Source organism: Abramis brama (assembly GCF_963993115.1).
Source record: "Abramis brama genome assembly, chromosome: 15".
NCBI classification, from domain to species: Eukaryota; Metazoa; Chordata; class Actinopteri; order Cypriniformes; family Leuciscidae; genus Abramis; species Abramis brama.
Genome location: NC_139977.1, coordinates 20,637,855 through 20,660,722, shown reverse-complemented (window position 1 = coordinate 20,660,722; position 22,868 = coordinate 20,637,855). Strand labels below are relative to the sequence as shown.

At 36.4% G+C, this 22,868-nt stretch overlaps 2 protein-coding genes across 3 annotated transcripts; one reads left to right on the top strand and one right to left on the bottom strand.

Moving 5' to 3' along the window:
- Positions 1–377: 377 nt before the first annotated feature.
- On the top strand, positions 378–8,341 carry pold3 (polymerase (DNA-directed), delta 3, accessory subunit). Of its 2 annotated transcripts, none has more exons than XM_084136651.1 (12): positions 378–548; positions 885–940; positions 1,046–1,148; positions 1,231–1,270; positions 1,658–1,790; positions 1,885–2,140; positions 2,220–2,292; positions 2,392–2,569; positions 4,290–4,396; positions 4,686–4,768; positions 5,089–5,167; positions 7,630–8,341. In XM_084136651.1, the coding sequence occupies exons 1-12, from the start codon at positions 480–482 to the stop codon at positions 7,833–7,835; spliced, it is 1,383 nt and encodes a 460-aa protein (XP_083992777.1). In that variant the 5' UTR covers positions 378–479; the 3' UTR covers positions 7,836–8,341. The 2 variants fall into 2 exon arrangements, with proteins under 2 accessions (XP_083992777.1, XP_083992776.1); XM_084136650.1 differs by having other exon boundaries at positions 4,287–4,396.
- Positions 8,342–12,983: 4,642 nt separating this feature from the next.
- On the bottom strand, positions 12,984–22,345 carry chrdl2 (chordin-like 2). The gene is made up of 11 exons (XM_084136649.1): positions 22,156–22,345; positions 21,424–21,536; positions 21,140–21,233; positions 20,879–21,024; positions 20,337–20,430; positions 20,087–20,151; positions 19,789–19,957; positions 16,289–16,477; positions 16,024–16,200; positions 15,571–15,663; positions 12,984–15,096 (listed from the first exon to the last, which is right to left on the bottom strand). Exons 1-11 carry the CDS (start codon positions 22,271–22,273, stop codon positions 14,963–14,965), a joined length of 1,392 nt encoding a protein of 463 aa, XP_083992775.1. The 5' UTR covers positions 22,274–22,345; the 3' UTR covers positions 12,984–14,962.
- Between the last annotated feature and the right edge of the window lie 523 nt (positions 22,346–22,868).

Sequence of the window (22,868 nt, the reverse complement as noted above, 5' to 3'; positions counted from 1 at the left end):
AATACCTCTCAATAAATTAAAGATAATTTAATAAGATAAGCTACAATAAAATGTTTAAACGTATAATAGGCACCACTGTCATACTTATAGAACACTGCGTGTTGTATTGTTTATAATAGTAAGCTATTCATAGGCATGACAGATATGACCCTATGGATATGACAGACATCCGATCACAAGAGCTCCTGAAATATTTTATAAACAAAAGTCGCACAAACATACAAGAAACTGCAAGCAAATTAAATCGGTGCAAACGTACTCGTACTAACACCCTATGATTAAATATGTAGCGTAAACATGATAAAAAGCTAATGCACATGTTTTGTTGTAAAGTGTGTAGTAGACTACTGTAGTACCTCTGGCTGCTATTGGACGCTCTAGCCCACATGACCGGAAGTAAATACGGTCCAGCAGCAGTTCCCGCTTTTGGCAGCTCTTTCAATCACAACTTGTACTAGCAGCAGCAAGTCATTCCGGATATGGATATGGATATGGATGACCTGTATTTAGACAATATTGATGAATTTGTGAATGATCAAAATAAGATCGTAAGTCATTCTTCACAACGAGATCGCTATTGTCATTTGTAAATGTGAAATTTCAGTTGAGATACCAATATGCATAACGTACATGTGGATGCTGTGGTTGAGTGCTTTTTTACTTGACTGGCCAGACTTGGGAACCAATACAAATGACCGACTGATTTTATGACCTTCGGTTCCGTTAACGGGTTGTCTTAAGTGCAGTCTGATTTCAGACAGAATTGTAGTTATTATTCGGTTCTTTTATCGAACCAATAACTCGTAACGTTACTATGTTATGTTGCATTTAGGTAGCATGAGAGGAATACGACTACAAGTCAGCATTTATATTGTTTTTTGCAGGTCACCTACAAATGGCTGAGTTTAACTCTTGGAGTCCACGTGAACACAGCAAAACAGTAAGTCCTGTCCTTTCCATTCATGCCACTTTCAATGTATTTAAGCATAAATTTGCTTCTTAATAAAATGTTGGAGTCACTAGTGTTCATGTCACTTTGTTGCAGAATGTTGTATCATTACTTGGAGCAGAAACGCAGGGAAAGTTCAGGGACTCCCCTTCATGCCACCTACCTTGTATCTGGCAAGTTTGTTGAGAATGGCAGTACGGTAAGGACTGAGATCTGATCATTGCTTCAAATGAATTAACATTATTTTAAGATCTGCCATGAATATTTCCCTTTCCTTTTAGTGCCATAAAGTATCAGTAGTACGTGAGGACAAGCTTGACGGTAAGATGATCATATTTGTATCTGTAAATTACAACAAATAGCATTTTATAAATTCATTAATTCTTAGCTCAGAAATGTCGTTCCGTGGTAGCTTACATATATTTTAATTGTTTGAGGGGGTGATTTTATATCAAATAAATTATATTAAAATGTTAATAAAAATGTTTTTGGGGTGATTTATATTTATATTATTAAAATTTTTATTTCTATTGTTTATATAAAAATGATCAAGAGCAAAATAAAAATAAATATTATGTAAATCTGTGTTAGCGGTAACCCAAGTGAAATTTCAGGCCATGTTTTACATGTTTTCATGTAATTTTCTATTTAAATTTTTCAGTTGAGGAGAATCTTTTTTTTTTTTTTTTTGGTTTGTTTTTTTCACAGCTGTTAAAGCAAAGATGGATGTGACAATCAGCGTGCATGTCTACAGTGTGCAGAGAGCGGAGCTGAAGGATAGTTCTCCACTTTACAGTACAGATTACGATGCTGTTAAGGAGAACCTAAAGAACTGCAACAAGTAAGTGATCCTCATATAACCTGTATGCATGCATCATATGAGCGATCCCTCCACTAAAGTACTGACACGTCCGATATTTCTCCTCTTTCGTCAGACACAGCGCTATACGTTGTGCTGCGGCGGTCCCCATGGCATCTGTAGAGCTGCAGAGAGCTCAGGAGGTGGCTTTGGTCCCTCCAGTGGAGAAGGAAATCAATAAACCTCGCTTGAATGAAAACACTTCTGCTACCTCAAAACCTAGTGCTAAGCAGCCAGCAGGCATCATGGGAATGTTTGCAAGCAAAAATGCTTCTAAGAGTCAAGAATCCAGCAAGGAAGTGAAAACAGAGCAGAAAGATGATTCTTCCCTGGTAAGTGTGTAACTCTGCAATTTAAGGTTGAAGACACAAGATTGTGTGTAAAAATGAATAATGGTTTCATATGTCGTAGGTTGAAACCTCAAAAACCAAACCAGCCTCCACAGCGAACCCCATGAGTAACTTCTTTGGGAAGCCTGCCCAAAGTGAGTGTTTTTTTTGTTTGTTTTTTTTGTCTTTAACTATCAAAAAACTAAAAAACATAACATACAGCAATAAACAAAACGTTTTCCTGTAAAATTTAGAAAAGGTAGATGAAAAACCCAACAAAAGCATCAAAGAGGAGACCGGCGGTGACTCGGCAGCATCGACTACTGCAAGTGTGAAACTGTCACAGCCGTCTCCCAAATCTGAGTTTGCCATTAAAGAGGAACGATCTAAGGTGTCCAGTGCTTTGAAAGTTGAATCAAAAGACACTCGGAAGTAAGCTTTACAAGTTTTTTTTCCCCTAAAATATACATACATACATACAGACACACGCACACGGCGCTGGAAAAAAATTAAGAGATCACTGCAAAATTAGCAGTGTCTGGATTTACTATTTATATGTATGGGTTTGAGTAAAGTTAACATTTTTGTTTCTATATTCCTGGAAAAAACTTGCTTCCTTCTGCTTTGACAATGTTTTACCGTGCAAGACATTGTTCCATGCCATCAGGGCATGTGTGCGAAGTGGTAAAATTTCCTCCAGAGCAGAGCACGACTTTCTGAAGATTCTGCTCCCCTCGCTCAGTCCGCACACTCAACCCAGAATGCTTTTTGTGATATGCTGGTTAGAGAATATGTGAAATAAGCAAAAGGTTCTGGAGTTCAAATATTGTTTTAATGAAGTTGCAAACCTTATACATAGCATACATAGCAAAGTTTCTTTTAATAGTTTTTTGATTGTGGATAAAAAGTAGTTTGAAATACCTACACTGTTAACGAACATCCCGCAGCCACACTGATGAGAGCACTGTTTAAACAAATATGTAAATGTGCTGCACGCTTTCTTCTCAATAGCAAAATAAACATACAACAAAAATAACATCTGATCATAGTGATGCGGATTTGTCAAATATGGATATGTCAAATTGTCACGTTTATTTATAGCCTACTATTTAATAAAATATTGCTTTAAAGCCACAAATATCATAACTGCTTTGTATTGGCCTACTGTAATTGAGACATTTATTCAAGTGTTACAAACAGAAAGACATAGTACAGAGAAATTTAATGAGCGAGGATTTGAACGAATGTCGTTTTACCGGTGAGCGTGAGCAGGTGGATGAGTGGAGCGTTCGCTCGGGCCGTGAGCTCTTGCATAGAGCCGAATATTGAGTGGAGTGTCACACCACTTTGCTTGTATTCTCTGAAATCCACACAGCCAGGCCAATCAAGGTGTGGATAGAGGACCACCAGATCAAGACCCTATCATGGCCAGCCCAATCTCCAGACCTGAACCCCATTGAAAACCTCTGGAATGTGATCAAGAGGAAGATGGAAGGTCACAAGCCGTCAAACAAAACCAAGCTGCTTAAATTTTTGCACCAGGAGTGGCATAAAGTCAGCCAAAAGCAATGTGACCGACTGATAGAGAGCATGCCAAGACACAAGCTGTGATTGGAAATCAGGGTTATTCCACCAAATATTGATTTCTTAACACTTCTGAAGTTAAAGCATCAGTATTGTGTTGTTTTGCAATATTCTTCAAGGTCTGAAAACATGGCATCTTTTTTTTTTTTTTTGACCAGATGTCATTTTCTGCAAATAAATGCTCTAAATGTTTGGGTTTTTTTCGTAAAATTTGTAAAAACAAAAAATGTTGTCAGTAGTTTATAGAATAACATACAATTTTTAATTTTACTCAAACGCATTCATATAAATAGTAAATCCAAAGAAACTGCTAATTTTACAGTGGTCTCTTAATTTTTCTCCAGAGCTGTATGTGTGTAAAAATGTGTGTGTGTGTGTGTGTGTGTGTAGTAGGCTATATATATACAAAATAAATATACAGTGAAAACAGCCATTATTTTGCAAATAATGCAACATTTTAATCAGTTAAACAGTTTAATCAATTTCCTTAAAGAGTCTGGATTGTATGGCATGTGTTATATTTGTCCTCAAAAATGTGAGCTAAAATATGTTTGTTTTCTCTAAGTAGATCAAAGCGTCCTGAGGTTGTGGACAGTGATGATGAGAAAATGGATAACCAGCAGAAGAAGAGACGGCGTATAAAGAAGCCCCAGCCAGACAGCAGTGATGATGAAGGTACGAAAGAGAGAAGGAACAAGAAGAAGAAAAAAAACAGGCTCACGTCATGCTTGGTGGATTTGAATCAATCCAGATGAGGCGTTCTGTGACCCAAAATGAAGAAAAACAAAGAAATAGGTTCTCCCTCTGGGCAGAGTGCTGAATAAAATATCAAAATTGTTCTCTGACAAACAAAAGCTAATTGATAACACTCATTGTGTTTCTTCTCTCATTCTCTCTTTTCCTATGTCTGTATATATATCTGATGTATGTATGTGATCTGTCTTTTCTTCTTTTCCTCTTCCAGTTGTGCCAGATTCTCCACCTGTGCCAACCAAACAGACTCCCAGCCCAAAAAAACAAGTGAAGAGAGAGCCTGTTTCACACCAAGTAAGCATCACCAACACTTTTATTTATTTTATTTTTGGTATTTGCTGACCTAGACATGCCAAGCCACTCAAACAAGAGGGTCAAGGTTTGCCTGGTTAGCATGGGTATTAAGCTCTTGCTGATAGATAACCAAACTCATTGATGGTCATTCAAAGTTAGCCTTTGAACAAAATTTATTTTTTTGCAAGAAAAAAAAAAAACTTAATGTGTGCTATTTCCTTGTGACTAACCTGTATTGAAATACAGGTCACATTAATTTACAACACAAACATCTCACTTGTATTTTACATAAAGTAATATTGTCATTTAATTATGTTTAGGAGAGCTCAGAGGGGAAGAGGAGGAAAAGGAGGCGTGTTTTGAAGGCTAACACATTTGTTGATGAAGACGGTTCCTTTGGTAAGTATAATTTCAGTTGACATTATCCATTGTCTTGATTAGTGGTTGACCTGTATGGATTTTTTTGATGGCAGATGCCTATATCTTAGAGAGCATTGTGTCCAATGGCTGATACATATGATGATTCTGATTCTGTAATCCTATTATAGTATTTTTCACAAATAACAAAATAGTTAAAAACATTAATGAAGGAAGTAAACACTAGCCAACAGTGCACTCAGTAAACTGGTAAGTTTGTGCTGGACATGGACATCAAGGATTTAAAGTGAGGATACTCATAATTAATTGGGAAATTTGACAGATTAATACTTTCAGTTAAATGGTTGAAAAAGTAATTTAAGTCATGCTTAAGGTAATTTTACAAGATGTTTTAAAACATTTGCTGTAAAAAAAAAAAAAAAAAAGTATATTTGTATTTTAATTTGATAATGAACAGGCTGTGATGTCAAGTTAGCAATGCTAGAACTGATACGTTGTGTGTGTGCGTCTGTGCGCGTGTGAGGCGTCTGTGCGATCTAATCCAAAAAATAATCCATAATTTATGGTCATACAGATAAGAGTAAGACATCATCATCATCTGTCTCAACGTCTGATTTCACACAGAACTACTGGTTTTCTGCCAGTAAGTTAATATACAGCCTATTATTATAATGCTGTAAATAAAAATGTAAAAAGAAAGAAGCTTTTAATAAATATTTTTAACATGCATGAATAAATCTTATGAGAGATTTAAGTTTCACTTTCCATGATCCGTGACAGACAGAGGAGCATCTTGGCAGACAGTGGAATTAAAAGATCAAATTCTGTACATAGTACACACCTTATTAAGAAACCATACTATGTGCAGATAAGTAGATTAACCCAGAACATGAACGCAACGTGTTCCTTCTATAGAAAGCCATGTTAAGCGTTTTCTTTATAATAACGGTTTTCTATGGGAGGAAAACGCTTAACGTGTAATTAAACGCGTTGCGTTCATATTCTGCGCTCATCTGCTTTTCTGTAGGCTATATCGTATGCTTTATCAATAAGATGTGTACAGAATTTGATCTTTTAATATGACTAGCCTACATTAAGACAATAAGCCGTTAAGCGTTTTTCACGTTAAGTGTTTTTCACGTTTAAGTGTTTTAGAATGTCCTGTTTCCACAATTTGAAAAGACTCAAACGGAAACGGGTTTTTTTCAGGTAGGGTGATTAAAACATTTCTGCCGGTTCTAATTTGATTTTTGGATGCTGTGAAAATGTTTAGCTAAAAAGACTGCCACTCCAGTTTAGCGTTTGTCTCTACAGTTAAAAAGACAAAGTTGACGATTTTGGCTATACTTTCGTTATTTTTAATAATTTCTTTATTTAAATTTTATTTATTGATCACTCAGGGTTATCTAATTATTTTGACTTACTTTTTTATTTATTTTTTACTATTAGAAAGGTATATTATGTTATGATTTAATTCTGTAAGTCTGTTAGTTTCGGTGCATTGATGTTGCGCTGTACTTACAGAGCGTGCTCGCACAGGCAATTTAGCCGATTTAATTTGTGAAATGCAAATCCTGTCTGCAGTGTGGCCTTTTTGCAGTTATTGTATTTCTTAGTTTTATTGATCCAAAATATTTTTATACATTTTATGTCTTTAAAATATTAAAACCCCGCCCCTCCCATCCCCCACACGCACATGATTCGACTATTAGTCGACTATAGGCAAAACTTGACGATTCTGATTCGGCTATGTAAATCCTTTGTTGGGGACACCCCTAACGCTTACCCTTTCTTTCCTATTTAACCAGGAAGATCTCTTTAAATAGCCGTGAATGTACTGAACCCTCTCCTTTTACAAGCACATCATTTTATGCGTCCTGACAGAAACTCTTGAATCACTGAGTAAATCATAAGTTATATGAAAGAAATACAGAGTGCTGACAAACTGTTTGTGCTGAAACTATTTATTCCAGATTATTTTTGTCTTTGTTCATGCGAAGGAAATCTTTGTATTTGAAGACCAAAAGCATGAATGTTTGTGTTTGATTCCTAGAACTTCGAGGCTCTGGTATTATTTTTGTACTTAGCACAGTGTCTAATATTACACATTCCTTAATGCCAGTTTTCTGTTCAGCACAATAACTCTTTGAAGTGGATATTTTTATTGTATGGTGGAAAAAACTCGTTGCATATGTTTGTTTTTTTTATTATTTATTTGCTGGTGCATACATGGTTGACCAGATGAAGGTTTAGAGTTTCCAGACCGCAGTCATGGTACTGTCTACAGATGCAGTATTTAAATACATAAGCACAGTAACAATGAGAAGGCTGTTAATATTAATTATGCCACCTAAGAAACTTTCTTTAGGCCAAAATGGATGGCAACATCTCTTGTGAAAAAAATTAATTCAAGATATATTTCACTACATGCTTCTTGACAGTGTCTCTCTGACAATAAATATCAAATGTATCTGTTTTCCTAGTGACCGAGAAGGGTTATGTGAGCGAGTCTTACTCTGAGAGTGAAGAGGAGCCTGAACCCAAAAGTCAAGCCAAGGACTCAAGCTCACTCAAGCAGTCATTTGGAAAAAGGGAGGAAGAGAAAAAAGAAAAGAGTCAGAAGAAGACCTCTGCCTCTAACAAATCTACAAAACAACCATCCATTATGGGATTTTTCCAGAAGAAATGATTTATTCTTCTTATTCTTTCATGGACTTTTAAAGGAATAGTTCACCTGTAAATGAAAATCGTTGTTAGCTACTCACCTTCATGTTGTTCCTAAACACACACACATAAATATAATATTTCTCTCTAAAGAAGGGACAAAAATAACAAGGGTGAAGAAATAATGACAATTTTCATTTTTGGGTGACCTATATTCCTTTTAAGCACTTAGTTTTCAGCAGTGACTTTCCTATGAACCACATATGATGCTATAAGGAGGAAGTATATCTTGTTTGTCAATGAAAGGCTCCTCATAGACATAGACATGGAGTAGATTTCTGCTTCAACAAGAACAACATTTATGTGCTGACTATCACTTAACTTTACATGCTGGATGTCCTTACCGAAAGCATATGGCCAACCTCAATTACTTGACTATTTCTTTGCAAATTCATGTTACATATGTTTATTTTGTCATTGTCTGGACATTTTTTAGAATGTTGCTGGATAATAAATAAAAGTTTGAAATCATTTTTCTTTTTGTGTTAATATTCTTGTAAAAGAAATATTAGTGCTTTAGCCAGAAATGACTCTGACATTAAGGAGTTATTAAGTCCATTAAAAAGCTGCTCAATGGTCAAGAAAATATTTTTCACTTGCTGTCTTGTTTGGTTCCTGTGAGTCGAGTTGTTTTCTCCTCCAAGCTTCATATTTCTAAATGACATCAGTTTCTGGCACCATAGTTGTGTTGATCTTGGACATTTCCATTTATCAAAACTAAACTTACTGTGTGGAATGGCATGCCTCTGGAAATGCACATCAAAATCAGTCCAAGCTCTTCTGATCCAGTGCCACAGACATGAAATTGAGCGTTTTGTGCCAAGACATCATTCCCCATAAACTCACTTTTTTTTCCCCCTGAGGAAAGTGCAACCGAACCGAGTGTGCAACCGAACACGAACAGTGTTCTTTATATTGTTGTAAAATATTTGTAATTGTGCTTTCAAACATGAAGACCAGCAAAGTGAGAATTTCTGGCTGTTTTATGTATTAAATATTCAGATTTTGTCACTTTGTGATCATGTGATATGAAAAAAAATGTGTTTTTACACTAATTACCTTATCCAGCTGCATTCTGTGAAGGAAAACAATTTGGTTGTGTTTGTTTTGTGCATTTAGGTGTTTTCTCATTCCCTTGCTCACCCCGTGCAGGCCTCTCATTTATGTAGAGTGGGGTAAGGTGCCCATTCTGGATACCTTATCAAACAGCCGTTTAAAATGTTAGGTGCCTCGTTGTCTGAGAAAATCCTTTGCTCAATTGCATAGCTGGTGTTGGAAAAATGTGCCAATGCTTTTGGCTTGTCGATGCTTCAGGAGAGTGCGGGTAACTGTTTCCAGGTTCACCTTCAGTCTTCAAAGGTACACTTGTTCAGCTACCTGTTTGGATCATTTTGGTTTCCATTTAAATCACTAATACACAGCAATAATGGAACATTTGAAACAATTAAGTCCAATTTCCAGCCTGATTGCCAGTGAGAATACAAGCTGCATTGTTAGATAATTCTGTCATGATTTACTCACCCTCATGTCATTTTTAATGACTTTATTTTTTCTGAAAATAGACAATATTTTTAAAGAGTTTTTGTCTTAAAGGAATTATGGAAAACAGACATCTTGCATAATATCTTTAATGTTCAACAGAAGTCATACAGGTTTGGACAACATAAGGGTGAGAAAATCATGACAGAATTTTCAGTTTAGTTGGCTCAAAAATAAAAAATAATAATTTTTGGGTGAACTATCCCTTTAAGGGCGAGTTTAAGCTCCGTCATCTGGTGAGATGCTTTTATAAAATATAAAAACGGTTTATTTTCCATAAAATAAGTCGTTATTCCATATGTCATTATTTACCACATCCATTTGTGTAACACTTCAGTTTTTCACATCTCCCTATCTTGTTCTGTCCATCCATGTGATTTAACGGTCTTGGCCACCGTACGATTTCAATTAGATTCCTCTTGCATAGCTGTTCAGAAGAATGCATTTTTCAGCCCAGGTGGAATAAATCAATAGACATTTTCAAAATATATCAAGTGAACCCACATTATTAAATTTAAAATGGCCTTGGGCACTTTGCAAAGCCATTAAATATTGTTTGAGTGCTTCATTTTTTGCTCCACTGTCTTTTCTGCTCATATAAAAATAAACATCTGACAAAATCTGTGCTTTCTACAGTACTTTTGGAGGTTTATTGTTTTTCTATCCTAACTCAGGTATTTGACGAACACTATCCGCTCAATACCAAATATTTAAATCTTAATTAGTTACATATTTACCCATGTGACCCCTCCCTCTTTCCTTTTGCACACTGACCCTGACTGTGGTTGCAATAATCCACTAAGCATATTCCTCTGAATAACATACACTCAAGATGTTTTGTCATTTTTTAAGATTCTTTTGAATTTTTTACAGACCCTCATAAAAGTTTATTATGTGTAAAACAATTAATACAGAGAATCTGCATCTCTGAAGATGCCTTTTAAGTGCGGGCAGACCTCGCGGGCACGAGAGAGTCTTGCTTTGTAGATCAACGCCAACAAAACACATCAAACAGCAATAACTCAAACATTCAGCAGTGATTTATTTATCAAATCCCCCTCACTGTTCTCATGCAGAGCTCTTAAAGAATAAATCATTGTGCATTAATTGAAAGCAGATTTTTACACACGCTCGCCTGACTGGATGATATAAGTGCATTTGGCTGAAGGACCACTGTTCTTTGTCAAAACAGGAAAATATGCAGAACATGATTGGAAAAGGCAGAGCATGCATCACCTTTTTTGGGACATGATGTCTTTGGCTTATTTTTAGGGTGTGAGGTGCCTCACATCTGGATTTGTCTTGTTGAAATCAAGCTAAAAAAAATTATTTTGCTGATTACCAAATGGAACCTGTGCTCTCTTTGCAAATGTCATTAAATGCATCGAAACAATTCCCATGTGCTACAGTTGGCATGAATCCAAGCCCTGATTATCTCTAAAACACTTCACCTCATCATTCATCTTTGTGTCACATTAGTTAAGTGGCCATATGACACCCATCCATCATTGGTTGATGTGGCTTAATTACTGTTTTCCGTGGCAAAGGCTATGCAGTCTGTTCTCACTCAATTTAGTGCCTTTTACAAGTATACATTTAAGTTATATTCAAAATACTTTCATTTTGGCAGAACTTTAAGCATCTAATACCCTTAAAGTTGACTTCCTTTCTTCCGTGAAACATGAAAAGGAATTATTTATTGAGAATCCAAGCAGCTCTTTTCCATACAATGAAAGTAAATGATGACCACGGCAGTCATAAGGCATAACAATCTTTTAGTAAATTTCAGTCTGTTCCTCACACAAAAATATCAGAGATTTTGGATTTTAGTGCACATTTATCATGGTGTGACTTTTTGGAGCTCGAGAGCCCCTGGTCCCCCATTCACTTTTATTGTATGGAAAAGCACAGCATGGACATTCTTCAAAATATTTCCTTTCTTGGTCTGCGGAAGAAAGAAATCATACGGGTTTGGAACAACACTACTTTTAATATTGTATAATGTTTCCTTGCACTTTAAGCAGTAGGCATCAGGAAAAGCAGATCCATGGATTGTTCATGGCAGGCTGCTCAGTGCTTGCTTAACATGATTCAGATCATTGGCTGAAATGATCAGGGCCAACTCAAGAAAGGAGAGAGGGAGGAGGGTGTACAAAACAAAAAAGTGCATATTTCTGAAGTATTTGGATGGCGCACTAATTCACAGTTTACATGAACACCTTAATCAGCTGCGAAAGCTAACCAATCCATCAGAGTTAATTACCTTAACCCAGTTTAGCTCCCTTTGAATCTTGTTTCAGTTGCTTAGAGACTGTGAATCTGCAGGCGCCGTGCAGAGCAGCAGTTCAGAGGCAGAAACATTACGTATTCGCAGTGGTGGACATTAACTAAGCATTTTTACTTCATTACTGAACTTAAGTACATTTTTAAAAGTATCTCTACTTTATTTACTTGATCTAGTGTTTTTCTTTCAGAAAACTTTTACTTCGTTATTTCATATTTTACTCCACTACATTTGATAAAAAACATTTAGTTCGATCTGAGGAAATCGTCACCTTCTCTGAGACGAAATAGCGATGTCTGGTTCGCAAACAAGCTGATTCTTTTAATACCTGTTGAATCATTTTCGCAAATCGCACTGAACAATTGTGAAATGGACTGATCTGATTGCAGCTGTTCTTAAACATTCCATGATCTGGTCAGAGCAAGTCTACATAATACACTTAATTGTTCGTTTCTGACTCAAAATGTGTAAGAACATGTAAAAACATAAAAACATATTTAAACCATACCATGCAACCATATTTTGTACTGCATGACATATACATAGTTCAGGCATGAACCTCTAACCGAACGCTGATTGGTTCTTCTAACGCCGTGGCACCAGCCAATCAGAAGTACTTCCAAATCCACGTAACCATATACTGTATATTATACACTAGCCTGAGATTGGCACGTTGCGCAATTATAAAAGCTTCTGTTATCCTTCCTCCTCCCCAGCACCACCTGTAGAGATCTGCTATGGGGGTTCTACCATTTTCTTGCAGCAGCCTTTCCTTTTGTTTGTTATTTTGACTGAGCTGAACAAATGATTGTACTTGCTCTGCAGCAGCAGCAGCGTAGCAGATCTCGTCCGCCAAAATCAAGCTAAGTATGTTCCATGCCATGACTGATCTGTTTTAATTCTGGATGTTTATACTATTTCTTACAACACATTTACATGCATTTTGTTTTTCATCTTTTTTAAATACTATATATTTTCATATTTTGTTATTTTCACTTGTTGTCATACGTACATTTTCTGTTACTTAAATTGAATATTTTAGTATATTGAAGTTTAATGTTTTGATAAGTGTATGTTTTGGTAATAAAATAAAATGTTATTTGCAGATCAATACAAATGAGTCATTACCACATCCAATACATGAATCAATTTCTTCATCCACTAATTTTCCTTTTTGTAAGATGGAATATATAAATGGGCAAAATATATAAACATGGTTCATCTATTAGTACTTTCTACGTGTAATACAATTTAATTAAACTAGGTCAAATTAAAAAGGAGTACTTGTACTTTTACTGGAGTAATATTTTATTAGTATCTGTACTTTTACTCAAGTGTACATCGTCGTTTTATCACCTGCCTTCACTCAGGATGTGCTACAACATGGCTTACTCAGACAAGAGTAAAAATTCAAGAGTAATACAGCAAATAGCACTAGATGCCTTTCAAATAGCTGCAGAACATCACAGCGATATAAAATGCAACTCCCATTTACACTTTTAAGTGCAACAATGGGAAGCAAAGCTGAGCAGGAAAACTCACACAGAGAACTGACCCATTCACCTGATTTATACCCAGTGACTGCCCCCAGCTGTTCAGATTGCCAGAGCCAAGACTAAGCATGCATAGCTGAATGCTATTTATTGGGAATTCACAACCATTAGCCGAAAGCGAAGGTGCCAACAGGGCTATGTTTAAAACTTAAATTCGCAAGTGTGAACCCCGGGGAGCTGAAGCCATTTCAGACTCCATCAAATCAACACGGACATAACGAATTGAAAGGTTTCCGACGTAACAATAGGCTCTTTTTGTGAAACGACGGCCAGCGTATTGATCAAACGGGATGTCCGACCATCTCCTTAAACTAACATACACAAAGAGAGAAAATGAAATAGGAGCGCACAGTAAAATCCCCTTTGTCCTCCCTCCAAAGCCGTTCAAAGAGAACAAATTGCCAGAAACTGTTAGATCCAACAGCCAGCGGAAATAATTCACAGCTTCATTGTGTGACTATTAAGGTCTGCAACTGAGGGGCTTCTGTTTCAAAATATTTTGTCAGGCCTTCAGTGAGAGATGAGCAGCACCGTCTGGCACTTTGTGTGCGGCCAGCACAATGACTCATTGTGACAGAAGAGGAAAGTGGGCTTTTGGGATCTGGAGAGAAGGGATATTAGTCACAACTCCCTGAACTGCCCCAATCTGGGTTCGGCGGCCCGTCTCGGTTCATTGTGATTAGCACGACCGAAGAACAAACGATGTCAGGAGCTTGTCATGTTGACTGGCCGCAACAGGTTTCTACTCATTTGTGCCGCAACGGATTGTTGTTTTCAGCTCAAAGTAAAGATTTACAACATTATGAAAAGAGTCTCATCAGTATCAATGATCATGTGAACTAATGACCTGCTTTAGTACATGGTTGTTTTGACACCTAAAAGCCTGCAAAAACTACATGTAAAAAACCCTTTTATAGATATTGCATTAGGCCATAATTATTTTTGAAAACAAGAGTCTATAAACTAATAGAAAAAGAAACCTTTCAGCTCCTAAATACGATTTTATATTGTTTAGTCAGGGTCATCAGCCCAATATATTTGTCATCATTTTAAGTGCATACGAGTTATACATAACCAGATCAATATACACGCTACATACATTACAATGCAAAACATTTTCTGCATAGAAGATAGACAGAAAAAAAAGATCTATTGAAATAATGACGATGTTGGCTGCTTTGACTTTACAATAAATAGTGTATTTTTAGTTTACCCATGTTACATAAATGAGTAGTGAATAACTAAGTACAGTGGGGGGGGGGGGGGGATGTGGCCTACGTCAACTTTATAAAAGCATTCTGGCCAATAAGCTGTCTATATCATCCTTTGTTTTTCCTCTTATGTACATACAGTGGATGCCTGCTAAAATTACATACATCATTTCCTTTATTAATGATGAGGATTGCTTTAAACCTTTTCTTCCTCATAATTCCAGCCCAAATAGCATATATTCACCCACTTTTTTCTTACCAAACGTGCATTTATCAAAGCAACCTGACCTCAAGGCTTCTGAAAAAAAGAAAGAATTCTGGGATGTCAAACTCATAAAGACTTGCGATATACCGACTCATGGTAATAAACAAGATCTTTAGACTACCTGCTGCCAGCATCTGGTTTTGTACTACATGCACATTGTGTGAGTGTGGGTGTGTGTGTTCTTCTTGTAATAAAATGAGTGTCAGACTGGGATGGCACAGTGTTAGAGCGGGGAGGAGACTAAGAAGTGCAAAGACTGTCCAGCTGTTCAGGGTTTAAGTACTTCACCACTTCCTTGATCCCGTCTTCACAGCTCCTAATCTTACTGAAGTCCTTCTGCTTGTCCTCTTCTTCTTTGAACTTTCTCCAAGTGTCTATGCAAACAGAAGAAGGACAGTTTAATACAGATTGCTTTAGCGTACAGTGTGAATCAGGCCTGTCTCTCTGTCTGTCTGGCACAGAATTTAAGCTGAAACAGCCAATGCACAGAAAATGGATCAAGAGTGACTTACTGAAATAGTTAGACGGAAAATGTATAAAAAGGAAACCAAAAATCGACATGTTAGACGCTCAATTTCCTCTGGTCTCCTCTAGCTTATCATGTTTCCTGGCAGCTGAAAATACTCCTAGCTCAAATATTTAATGTTGTCCCTAGTCTCTTTTCATGGCTGTTTAAAACACATATTAGGAGAGGAATAAGTTTACCTTTAGTTTATTCACCTAAAATGTTCAGTGTGGTCAATTCAAACTAAATTTTAACTATCAAAATACACAGTTGAATGTTTAAATGTCACATTTTGCAAACTAATGCGGAACTAATTTGGTGAAATGCACAAAATTAAACAAACCCTCATCTAATGTGGTCAGCAAGATGTAATTTTCTGGATGCTCTATGAGGTCTTTCTTCTGAACATCACCTGTCTCCATCAGATGCAAAACACCTGCAAAGATTAGAAGACAGTTTTAATGGAGTAACACTACAATAAAAAACATAATATTTCGGAGCGATTCCAATAGGGTCCTCGGGCCCTAATTCTAGTGCCATAGAGTTAAAATAAGCAACCTTATCTTGCAGCTGAGAGCTGGCAAAGATTTATAAAATTGCATATCTAGGTCAGTGACTAAGAATTTGGATGAAATCTAGAAAAGTGAAAGAATCTCTATTTTTGCTCTCCAACAATAGTTTGTTCCAGGGCTGATATAAATGATGTGCTTAACACTATAATAGTCTTGAATTACCAAACAAATGTAACAACCTCATGATTAGCTATATTATAACTTGTTTAAATCACCAGCATCACCTTCAACAGTTTTCCAGACTTGCACCTCAACTTCAGTGGCTCCTTGTCTCTCGATGGCAATCATCCGTACTTTATCTTCCGACTGAGCAGCTGATGAGGGTTCAACTTTATAAACCAGGAGACTGTTATTGTCCTGAGCAAGATAGCACTCAGTCCTGTTGCTCTCTGCTTTGAGCTCTGGAAATGCAAGTTTAAAAAAAACAACACACACTGATAAGACATTAAAGTTAAATCATTGCAAATATGATAACACTGATATGCCTACCTGGACAAATCTTACAGCATTTCCCCTCTATCTTTATGGGATGTTGGCATGGATACTGGTTGGGACACGTGATGCGCCTGCATTCTTGAAAGCCGTCCCTGCAGGTGCACAGAATGCACTCCAAGACCTTCCCTAGCGCCGGGTGCCACACGTCACCATGAGAATAGGTCTTGCCACTGTACACACAAGCTTAGACAAAGTCAGAAACCCTACATTACTTTGACAGGATATGACTTTATTGGATTTTGATAAGCAATTCCTCACATTTCCAATCAGTGGTGCATTAAAGGGCTTTTCATACTGTGCTTAAAGGGGCATTCCACCCATAGGAACATTGTTTTTTTTATTGAAAGTGGGTCATATATGTAGTCGAAATGTAAAATAAATTTTGAATTTGGTGCCTTCGTGACCGAGGAAAGACAAAAAATAACTTCAGGACGCATTTGTATGAAAGACAACAACTCCCACAATGCACCACATTGCACAGCTCCGCAAGCCATTCCCACTAATCCAGAACAGCGCATATCTGCCTATAAGAGAAATCACTCTTCCGTCTACAAGGCTAGCTACCACCAGAGCTTGAAATTCATTTCACACAAAATGTCTAGTTAGTTGGCGAACTCATTAGTGCATTACTCCTCGTTTTTATTTCTTTCGAAAAGGTGAATTATTGCATGGTACCGGGATGTTCAGTCAGAACATATGCGGTGCAAAACTAGGATAGTTCACAACACAAACGTCCGTGTCCTCGTCTGATTCAGAGATTTCGTCCAGGCGAAATTGTCATCGTTGAAATTCTTTGCCGCAGACGGACTCTATCTCTGTGTTCGTAGTTGCATAGTGAGATCACCGGCGCCACCAGTCCGCCCTAACTCGAGCCAGTCCGGGCTCCTCGTCCGCGGCAGGCAGGTCTTCTGCCTCGGCTGCTCTTCGCTATAATGCGGCTTGTAAAGGTAGCCACAAACACCTGATTCAAGCATCAGACTTCCGAAATCCTCTTCTTCTATATCATATTGAGTACTCTCCTCCGCTATTGTCATAACTTTACATCTGTCTCCACAGCGCCTGTTAGCTTAGCTTCAAACAAGATGGAGGATATTGCTTTCAGTTTCAGAGAGTAAAGTCCCACCCACTGATCTGTAATAGGTCTGTAGCGTGAGCGGGTCCCGCCCCTGGGAAAGATTGGAGAGATGAGGAACTAGTGCTTGTAGTCTCAACAGAAATCCCCCCCTCTTACACTTCCTCCGACAATGACGCAAAATGACGATTTTTGCGTCATTGTGGGAGGAAGTGTAAGAGGTAAATAACGGATTTCTCCCGTCTCAGGGGAAAATGAGAGAGTGTTGCACGACCATTCAATAGTATGACTGGGTTTCTAACAATGCAAAGCTTAGTGCAAATGGGTGGAGTGTCCCTTTAACTAAACCTCGCTTTTAACCCTAGGTATTCAAACTGTGCTTAACTAAACCTCGCTTTTAACCCTAGGTAAAGGAACGTTTCACACTTGAAATGTAGAAGTGGGGTTAGCACTGCTTTTTGCCAGGGGTTATATGCAGAGTTAGCATCGCTTTTGCAGTGTTAACTCCACATTGCGGAGCCAAACCTGTAAAATGGTGATGCGGTTACAGCTAGATGCTTAGACAGCCAATCGCATGCTTCATATTCACATGCTTTGTGCATCACAGAAACACTACGTGTTATATAAACAGTGGGCTATGTTTCAGCGTTTACGGTGGAAAATGTGAAATGGTGACATGAAACGTAACAATTGGAGTGAAGAGGCCATTTTATTCTTACCTTTAGATCAAAAAGTCCATTCAGTATAAACTTGATAGTACAGTCGGCAATATATGAGGATGCTCAATGCTAGAGCCTTTATGTAAACAGATCGCATGATGTGCTCTTCCAATCAAAGACACTGACACCGCAAATATGCATATTTATATGCAAGAACGTTAACCTAGAGTTTAAGAATGTACAGTGTGAAACAGCAGCTTATAAATAACCAGGATTAGTTGTTAACCCGGGTTAATAAAGTGCATGACGTCAAAACCCGGAAGACCAATTCACCAGTGGTTCCCTTAAAATTTTCCTATGGGATTTTATAATGGGGTTTTTCAATTTATGAGTAAAATAAGGTCTGTCGTTTTTCATGAAATTAACATACCAGCTTTAAAATCCACGCTTTCGATATGGGTGTGTGTAATTTAAGTTGGAGAGCAAAACGTATTCAAGTTATGTTTACCATAGACCCTATTTTACTTATAAATCCAAAAAACCCATTATAGTAAACACTATTGCTCAAAATAATTAATTGTTTCATTTAATAAAATAAGTTTACCCTACTCAAACCAAATTAGTTTAATCAAATTAACTTTAAAGAACTTTCTTTTTCTATCGAGTTCACAAAACTGACACATTTTAAGTAATCTGAATCGTTTCATTGTTTTGAGTTTTATGAACTCTTAATTTAGACAAACTAAAATGCTTTGCCCATAGCACTCGAAAGGGAGAGTAAATGCTCAAATTAAGTGTATTATAAAATGTTTTTTTTGTGTGCAAGATTAATGTTAAGTGGGAGATTTAGTAGTGATTAATGTTTTGTTATGCTAATTTTGAAGAATTTCTGTTAATGTTGGTTTTAGGAGAGTTACCATCATGTGACAAGTGTTGCATGTGGCTTGATTTGAGAGCAAGTATGTTAAAAGCTTTATATTGTTGTACCCATAAAGCAAGTGCTATACCATGCTATTGTTAACATGATAGTAAATTAGCAAGTTAGCATTTATTGAACTAGCTTGTTATAGCTAACTAAGTTTATGCTACTAAAAATGTTCACAATGAGGTTACATGCAAATTTAAGTTAAATGTATGGATTAGTGTACTCAAATATTTCAAGTTAAGAACAAGTAAATTGTATGAGTACAAAATAAAAATCTGCCAGTTCTGCTTACTTAAAATTTTTGAGGCAACTGATTGCCTTACATTTTTTGAGTTTTGCCAACTTATTCGGGTTTACAGTGTAATCATTCAGAAATTACTATGCTATGCTATTAAAGCATTGTGTTACTAATTAGCAAGATAGCATTACTGAATTATCTAGTTCAAGCTAGCCAAGTTCCACTACAAAAAATATTTCATTTGAGATTAATTTTTAGTTAAATGATTAGCTTAATCAAATATTTCAAGTAAAGAGCCATTAAAATGTATGAGTACAAAATAAAAATTTGCCTGCCAGTTATGTTTACCTAAACTTTTAAACTTTTTTGACTGATTACCTCAAATTTTTTGAGTTTCGCCAACTTATTCAGGTTTACAGTGTAAAAACCCATAGGAAAATCTTGAGGGAACCACTAGCGAACTAGTCCTCTGAGTTTTGACATCAAGCCTGCAGCATTCTTTTTACCTAGGGTTAACAACTATATTCCGTCTTGCGTATACCCAGGGCGTAGAAAGACAGAGGGTTAACTAGTTCAAGTGTGAAAAGCCATATTGTTTACCTCTCTGATGTTTGCGCTGCAGAAGAATTTTAACAGTAGTTTCAGCAGCTCCTTTGATGTGTAGTGTCTGCAGGTTGAGGCCTCTGGGAGACCCCCGGAGTGTCGATGGCGTGGCTCTGACTGAGCGACCCCTGACATGTTCTGCACCACACTGATCCACAGAATGCCTCTTGTGTTTCAAGACATATAAAATCAAACGTTGTAACTGCACTTGTTTAAATATCATCCTATTAAAGAGTAGCATGAATGAAACAATAAAACACATTTTAAAAAGTCTCTTGAAAAAGAAAATACATACAACTCCTCTGTTCAATTGTTGTCCTCCATCCTCAAATGATGCAGAATTGATATCAATTGCACTTTCTATTTATTCAAAGGAGACAATGGCATTTATTTATTTTTTTACCACAATAAGAGGCTTAAAATATGAATACAGCCTCTAACATCCAATTTCGTCTAAAATAAATCAATTTCAGCAGCCTATAATATAACTGAAATCGGCTACAATTCTCTTAATTGAAGAAAAAAAATAGCAAATACATTGTTACCTTTGCACACCAAGCAACAGGTATCCGGGACTGACACTGGTGAGGAGCATGTAATGGGCTGACAGGTTTTCAATGCACAGAATATATTTCCATTCTTTAATGAAAAAGAATAAAAAATGTAAAAGAATATTAATTATGATGCATGATTTCATTTATTGTACATAAAATTACAACCATAAACCCAAACTTTCTTAATGAAGACATTATTACTTGAATTGCTTTGTTGTTGTTGGTCTGTGCGTCTGTTACTGAAACTATGTAGTTATTTGGGGGAATAGCTAGGAAATTAATCTGCAGTTATGACAATGGTGAACGCATTATGGTTTATTGAGCATTATATTATCATTTCATTTTAAAAGCAGATAATTTTATCCAAAAGAGTGTTATGCTCTACTGTTTGAGCTACAGAAATTCTGCATTTTTACCTGCTTTCTCACACTATCTTTAGATTAGATTCCCATGTTTGCAGGTGCCAGTCAGTTATTCGTGAGAGATGTACTATGGTGAATGCAACAACAATGAATGCAAAAAAAAATACTTACAGAGCAAGTACACATGACACACTGGTTCGACTGACGGGATGGGAAGAGCTCATGGTTGGCAAATGTTTCCCCTGTTTGATAAATGCTTCCATTATAACTACAGGTTTTAATGGGTGCCCGCAGACCAGCAGGAGTTCTGTGCTCATCTGATTATGACAATAACAATAATATGCATAAGTCAGACGGTTCAAATAAAAATGTACCAGAATCATGCATATAAATTAAATTCATTGAACTCCCACAAAAAAAGTGTTGTAATACCTGCACAACGAGGACAACACTGCTGTGAGTTAGTCACTGGATTTTCACATCGCAGAACAGGGCATTTGATGCTGTTGCATTTCACATGACCAGACTATACATACACACACATGAGAGTAGACAGAAACACTGGCACATTACACATACAGTAGTATGTGCATCTGACAAGTGCATGCACACAATTACAACATTAAAAGTAATGGGTAATTCATGAATGATCAGCTAAAAAGCTATGGCATTTAAAACTTAAAACAGTAAATTAGGCTTGAAAGGTGGATACATACTTCTGTGCACGTACAGCGCATGCAGAACATGAATCCAAAGGGCTCCAAATAGGGATGCCAGCTATCACCTGGCCTGTATGACTTCTCTTTAAAAGTGCAAAACACACCTGACACTGCATGCAACACAAACACATGATCATTTGATTGCTGGGATTTACATCAACAATGTTATCAATTATAAATGTTTTAATTCCAGAAATGTATTCTGTAAAGCTATAGCTTTAGGTCATGACACTAATAGATATTTATTAAAAAGACAATTAAAGAGAATAAAAATCAGTTGTTTGTTGTAAAGAAAACTAAGTAAACTAAGTAAAAGATTTTCCCCATACTAACAAACCTTACAAAATATAAGTTAGTGATAAAAAAGTGAGACAATGGAAAATCTCCTGATAGGATGATAATGTCATTATGACAGTTTTATTTTAATTAAATTGTACACCAAAACGACGTTTCACTGGTTACTGGATTTTTGTTGTTTCATAAAAAAAAAAAAAAGTCAATAATAATCTCGTTGTTTACACATATGCTAATGTAGGATACAATGTCACGGTTTAACGGAATGGCCTATAATTTGCATTACTTTAAAAACACTGAAAGGACCGTTAAAGAGGAACTTTTATTATATAACTTAATCACGGCATTTTCAATACAGCCGCATCGCTGGCAGAATGATGCATCGAAGGGTGATGCCAATTTACTAATAAAATATTATTTGATGGAGTCACTTACCTTTTCCTGGTCGTATTGCATCTGTTTCACCCTGAACGACGCATCGCATTGTGACCAAAATGAAAAGATGTCTCAAGTAGGTCATTCTTTTCTTCATATTCCAGAAAACCGTGGACATGCAGGATTTGTCTTCTCAAACTTCTCCGCACTTTATAACTACGATGGTCTGTGGGAGTTACTGAAGCTTCTCTAGGTTTTATCAAAAGCGCCTCCTACAGGAAAACCGACTTGTTCGCTGTCTTGTACAAACATTATTTTAAAAACTTTACAATGAATGTTTCGTTAGGAAAAAATGCGAACTTCTGGATATTATCAGGATGTACGCGCATGAAATCAGATATTTTAAAATATATATTTAATATACTAAATAATAAAAGCTTTTATTTAATAAAGAAAAAAACAAGCATGGAACATTTTTTTAATTATGTAATTATTTTGTGGAGCAGCTTACCCGTTGTTAATGTTAGTCCTATTGTAAATATATTAAAATGAAAAGTGTGTAATGACAGTAATGTAAAAAAAACTGCTCATTAAGTTCCTATTCCTTTTTCCCTTTTTTTTAAAAAAAAAGCAAAAAAAAACTGTTGCACACTATCAATATAATGCAAATTTGCTGTTATTATCCTGATATATGCTATGATATATGTTATATATAGTGTATATTATATATACTATATGTTATATAAATGTTTTATTGTTGGTCCTGTTGTAAA

Coding starts and splice junctions, on each gene's coding strand:
- pold3 (XM_084136650.1), top strand. CDS start 480: ATGGATATGGATATGGATGACCTGTATTTAGACAATATTGATGAATTT. Junction 549..884: donor TGAATGATCAAAATAAGATC/GTAAGTCATTCT, acceptor TGTTTTTTGCAG/GTCACCTACAAATGGCTGAG. Junction 1,791..1,884: donor AACCTAAAGAACTGCAACAA/GTAAGTGATCCT, acceptor CTCTTTCGTCAG/ACACAGCGCTATACGTTGTG.
- chrdl2 (XM_084136649.1), bottom strand. CDS start 22,273: ATGTCCACGGTTTTCTGGAATATGAAGAAAAGAATGACCTACTTGAGA. Junction 19,958..20,086: donor AACAATTGAACAGAGGAGTT/GTATGTATTTTC, acceptor TTGAAACACAAG/AGGCATTCTGTGGATCAGTG. Junction 16,201..16,288: donor ATGCTGTAAGATTTGTCCAG/GTAGGCATATCA, acceptor TTGCATTTCCAG/AGCTCAAAGCAGAGAGCAAC.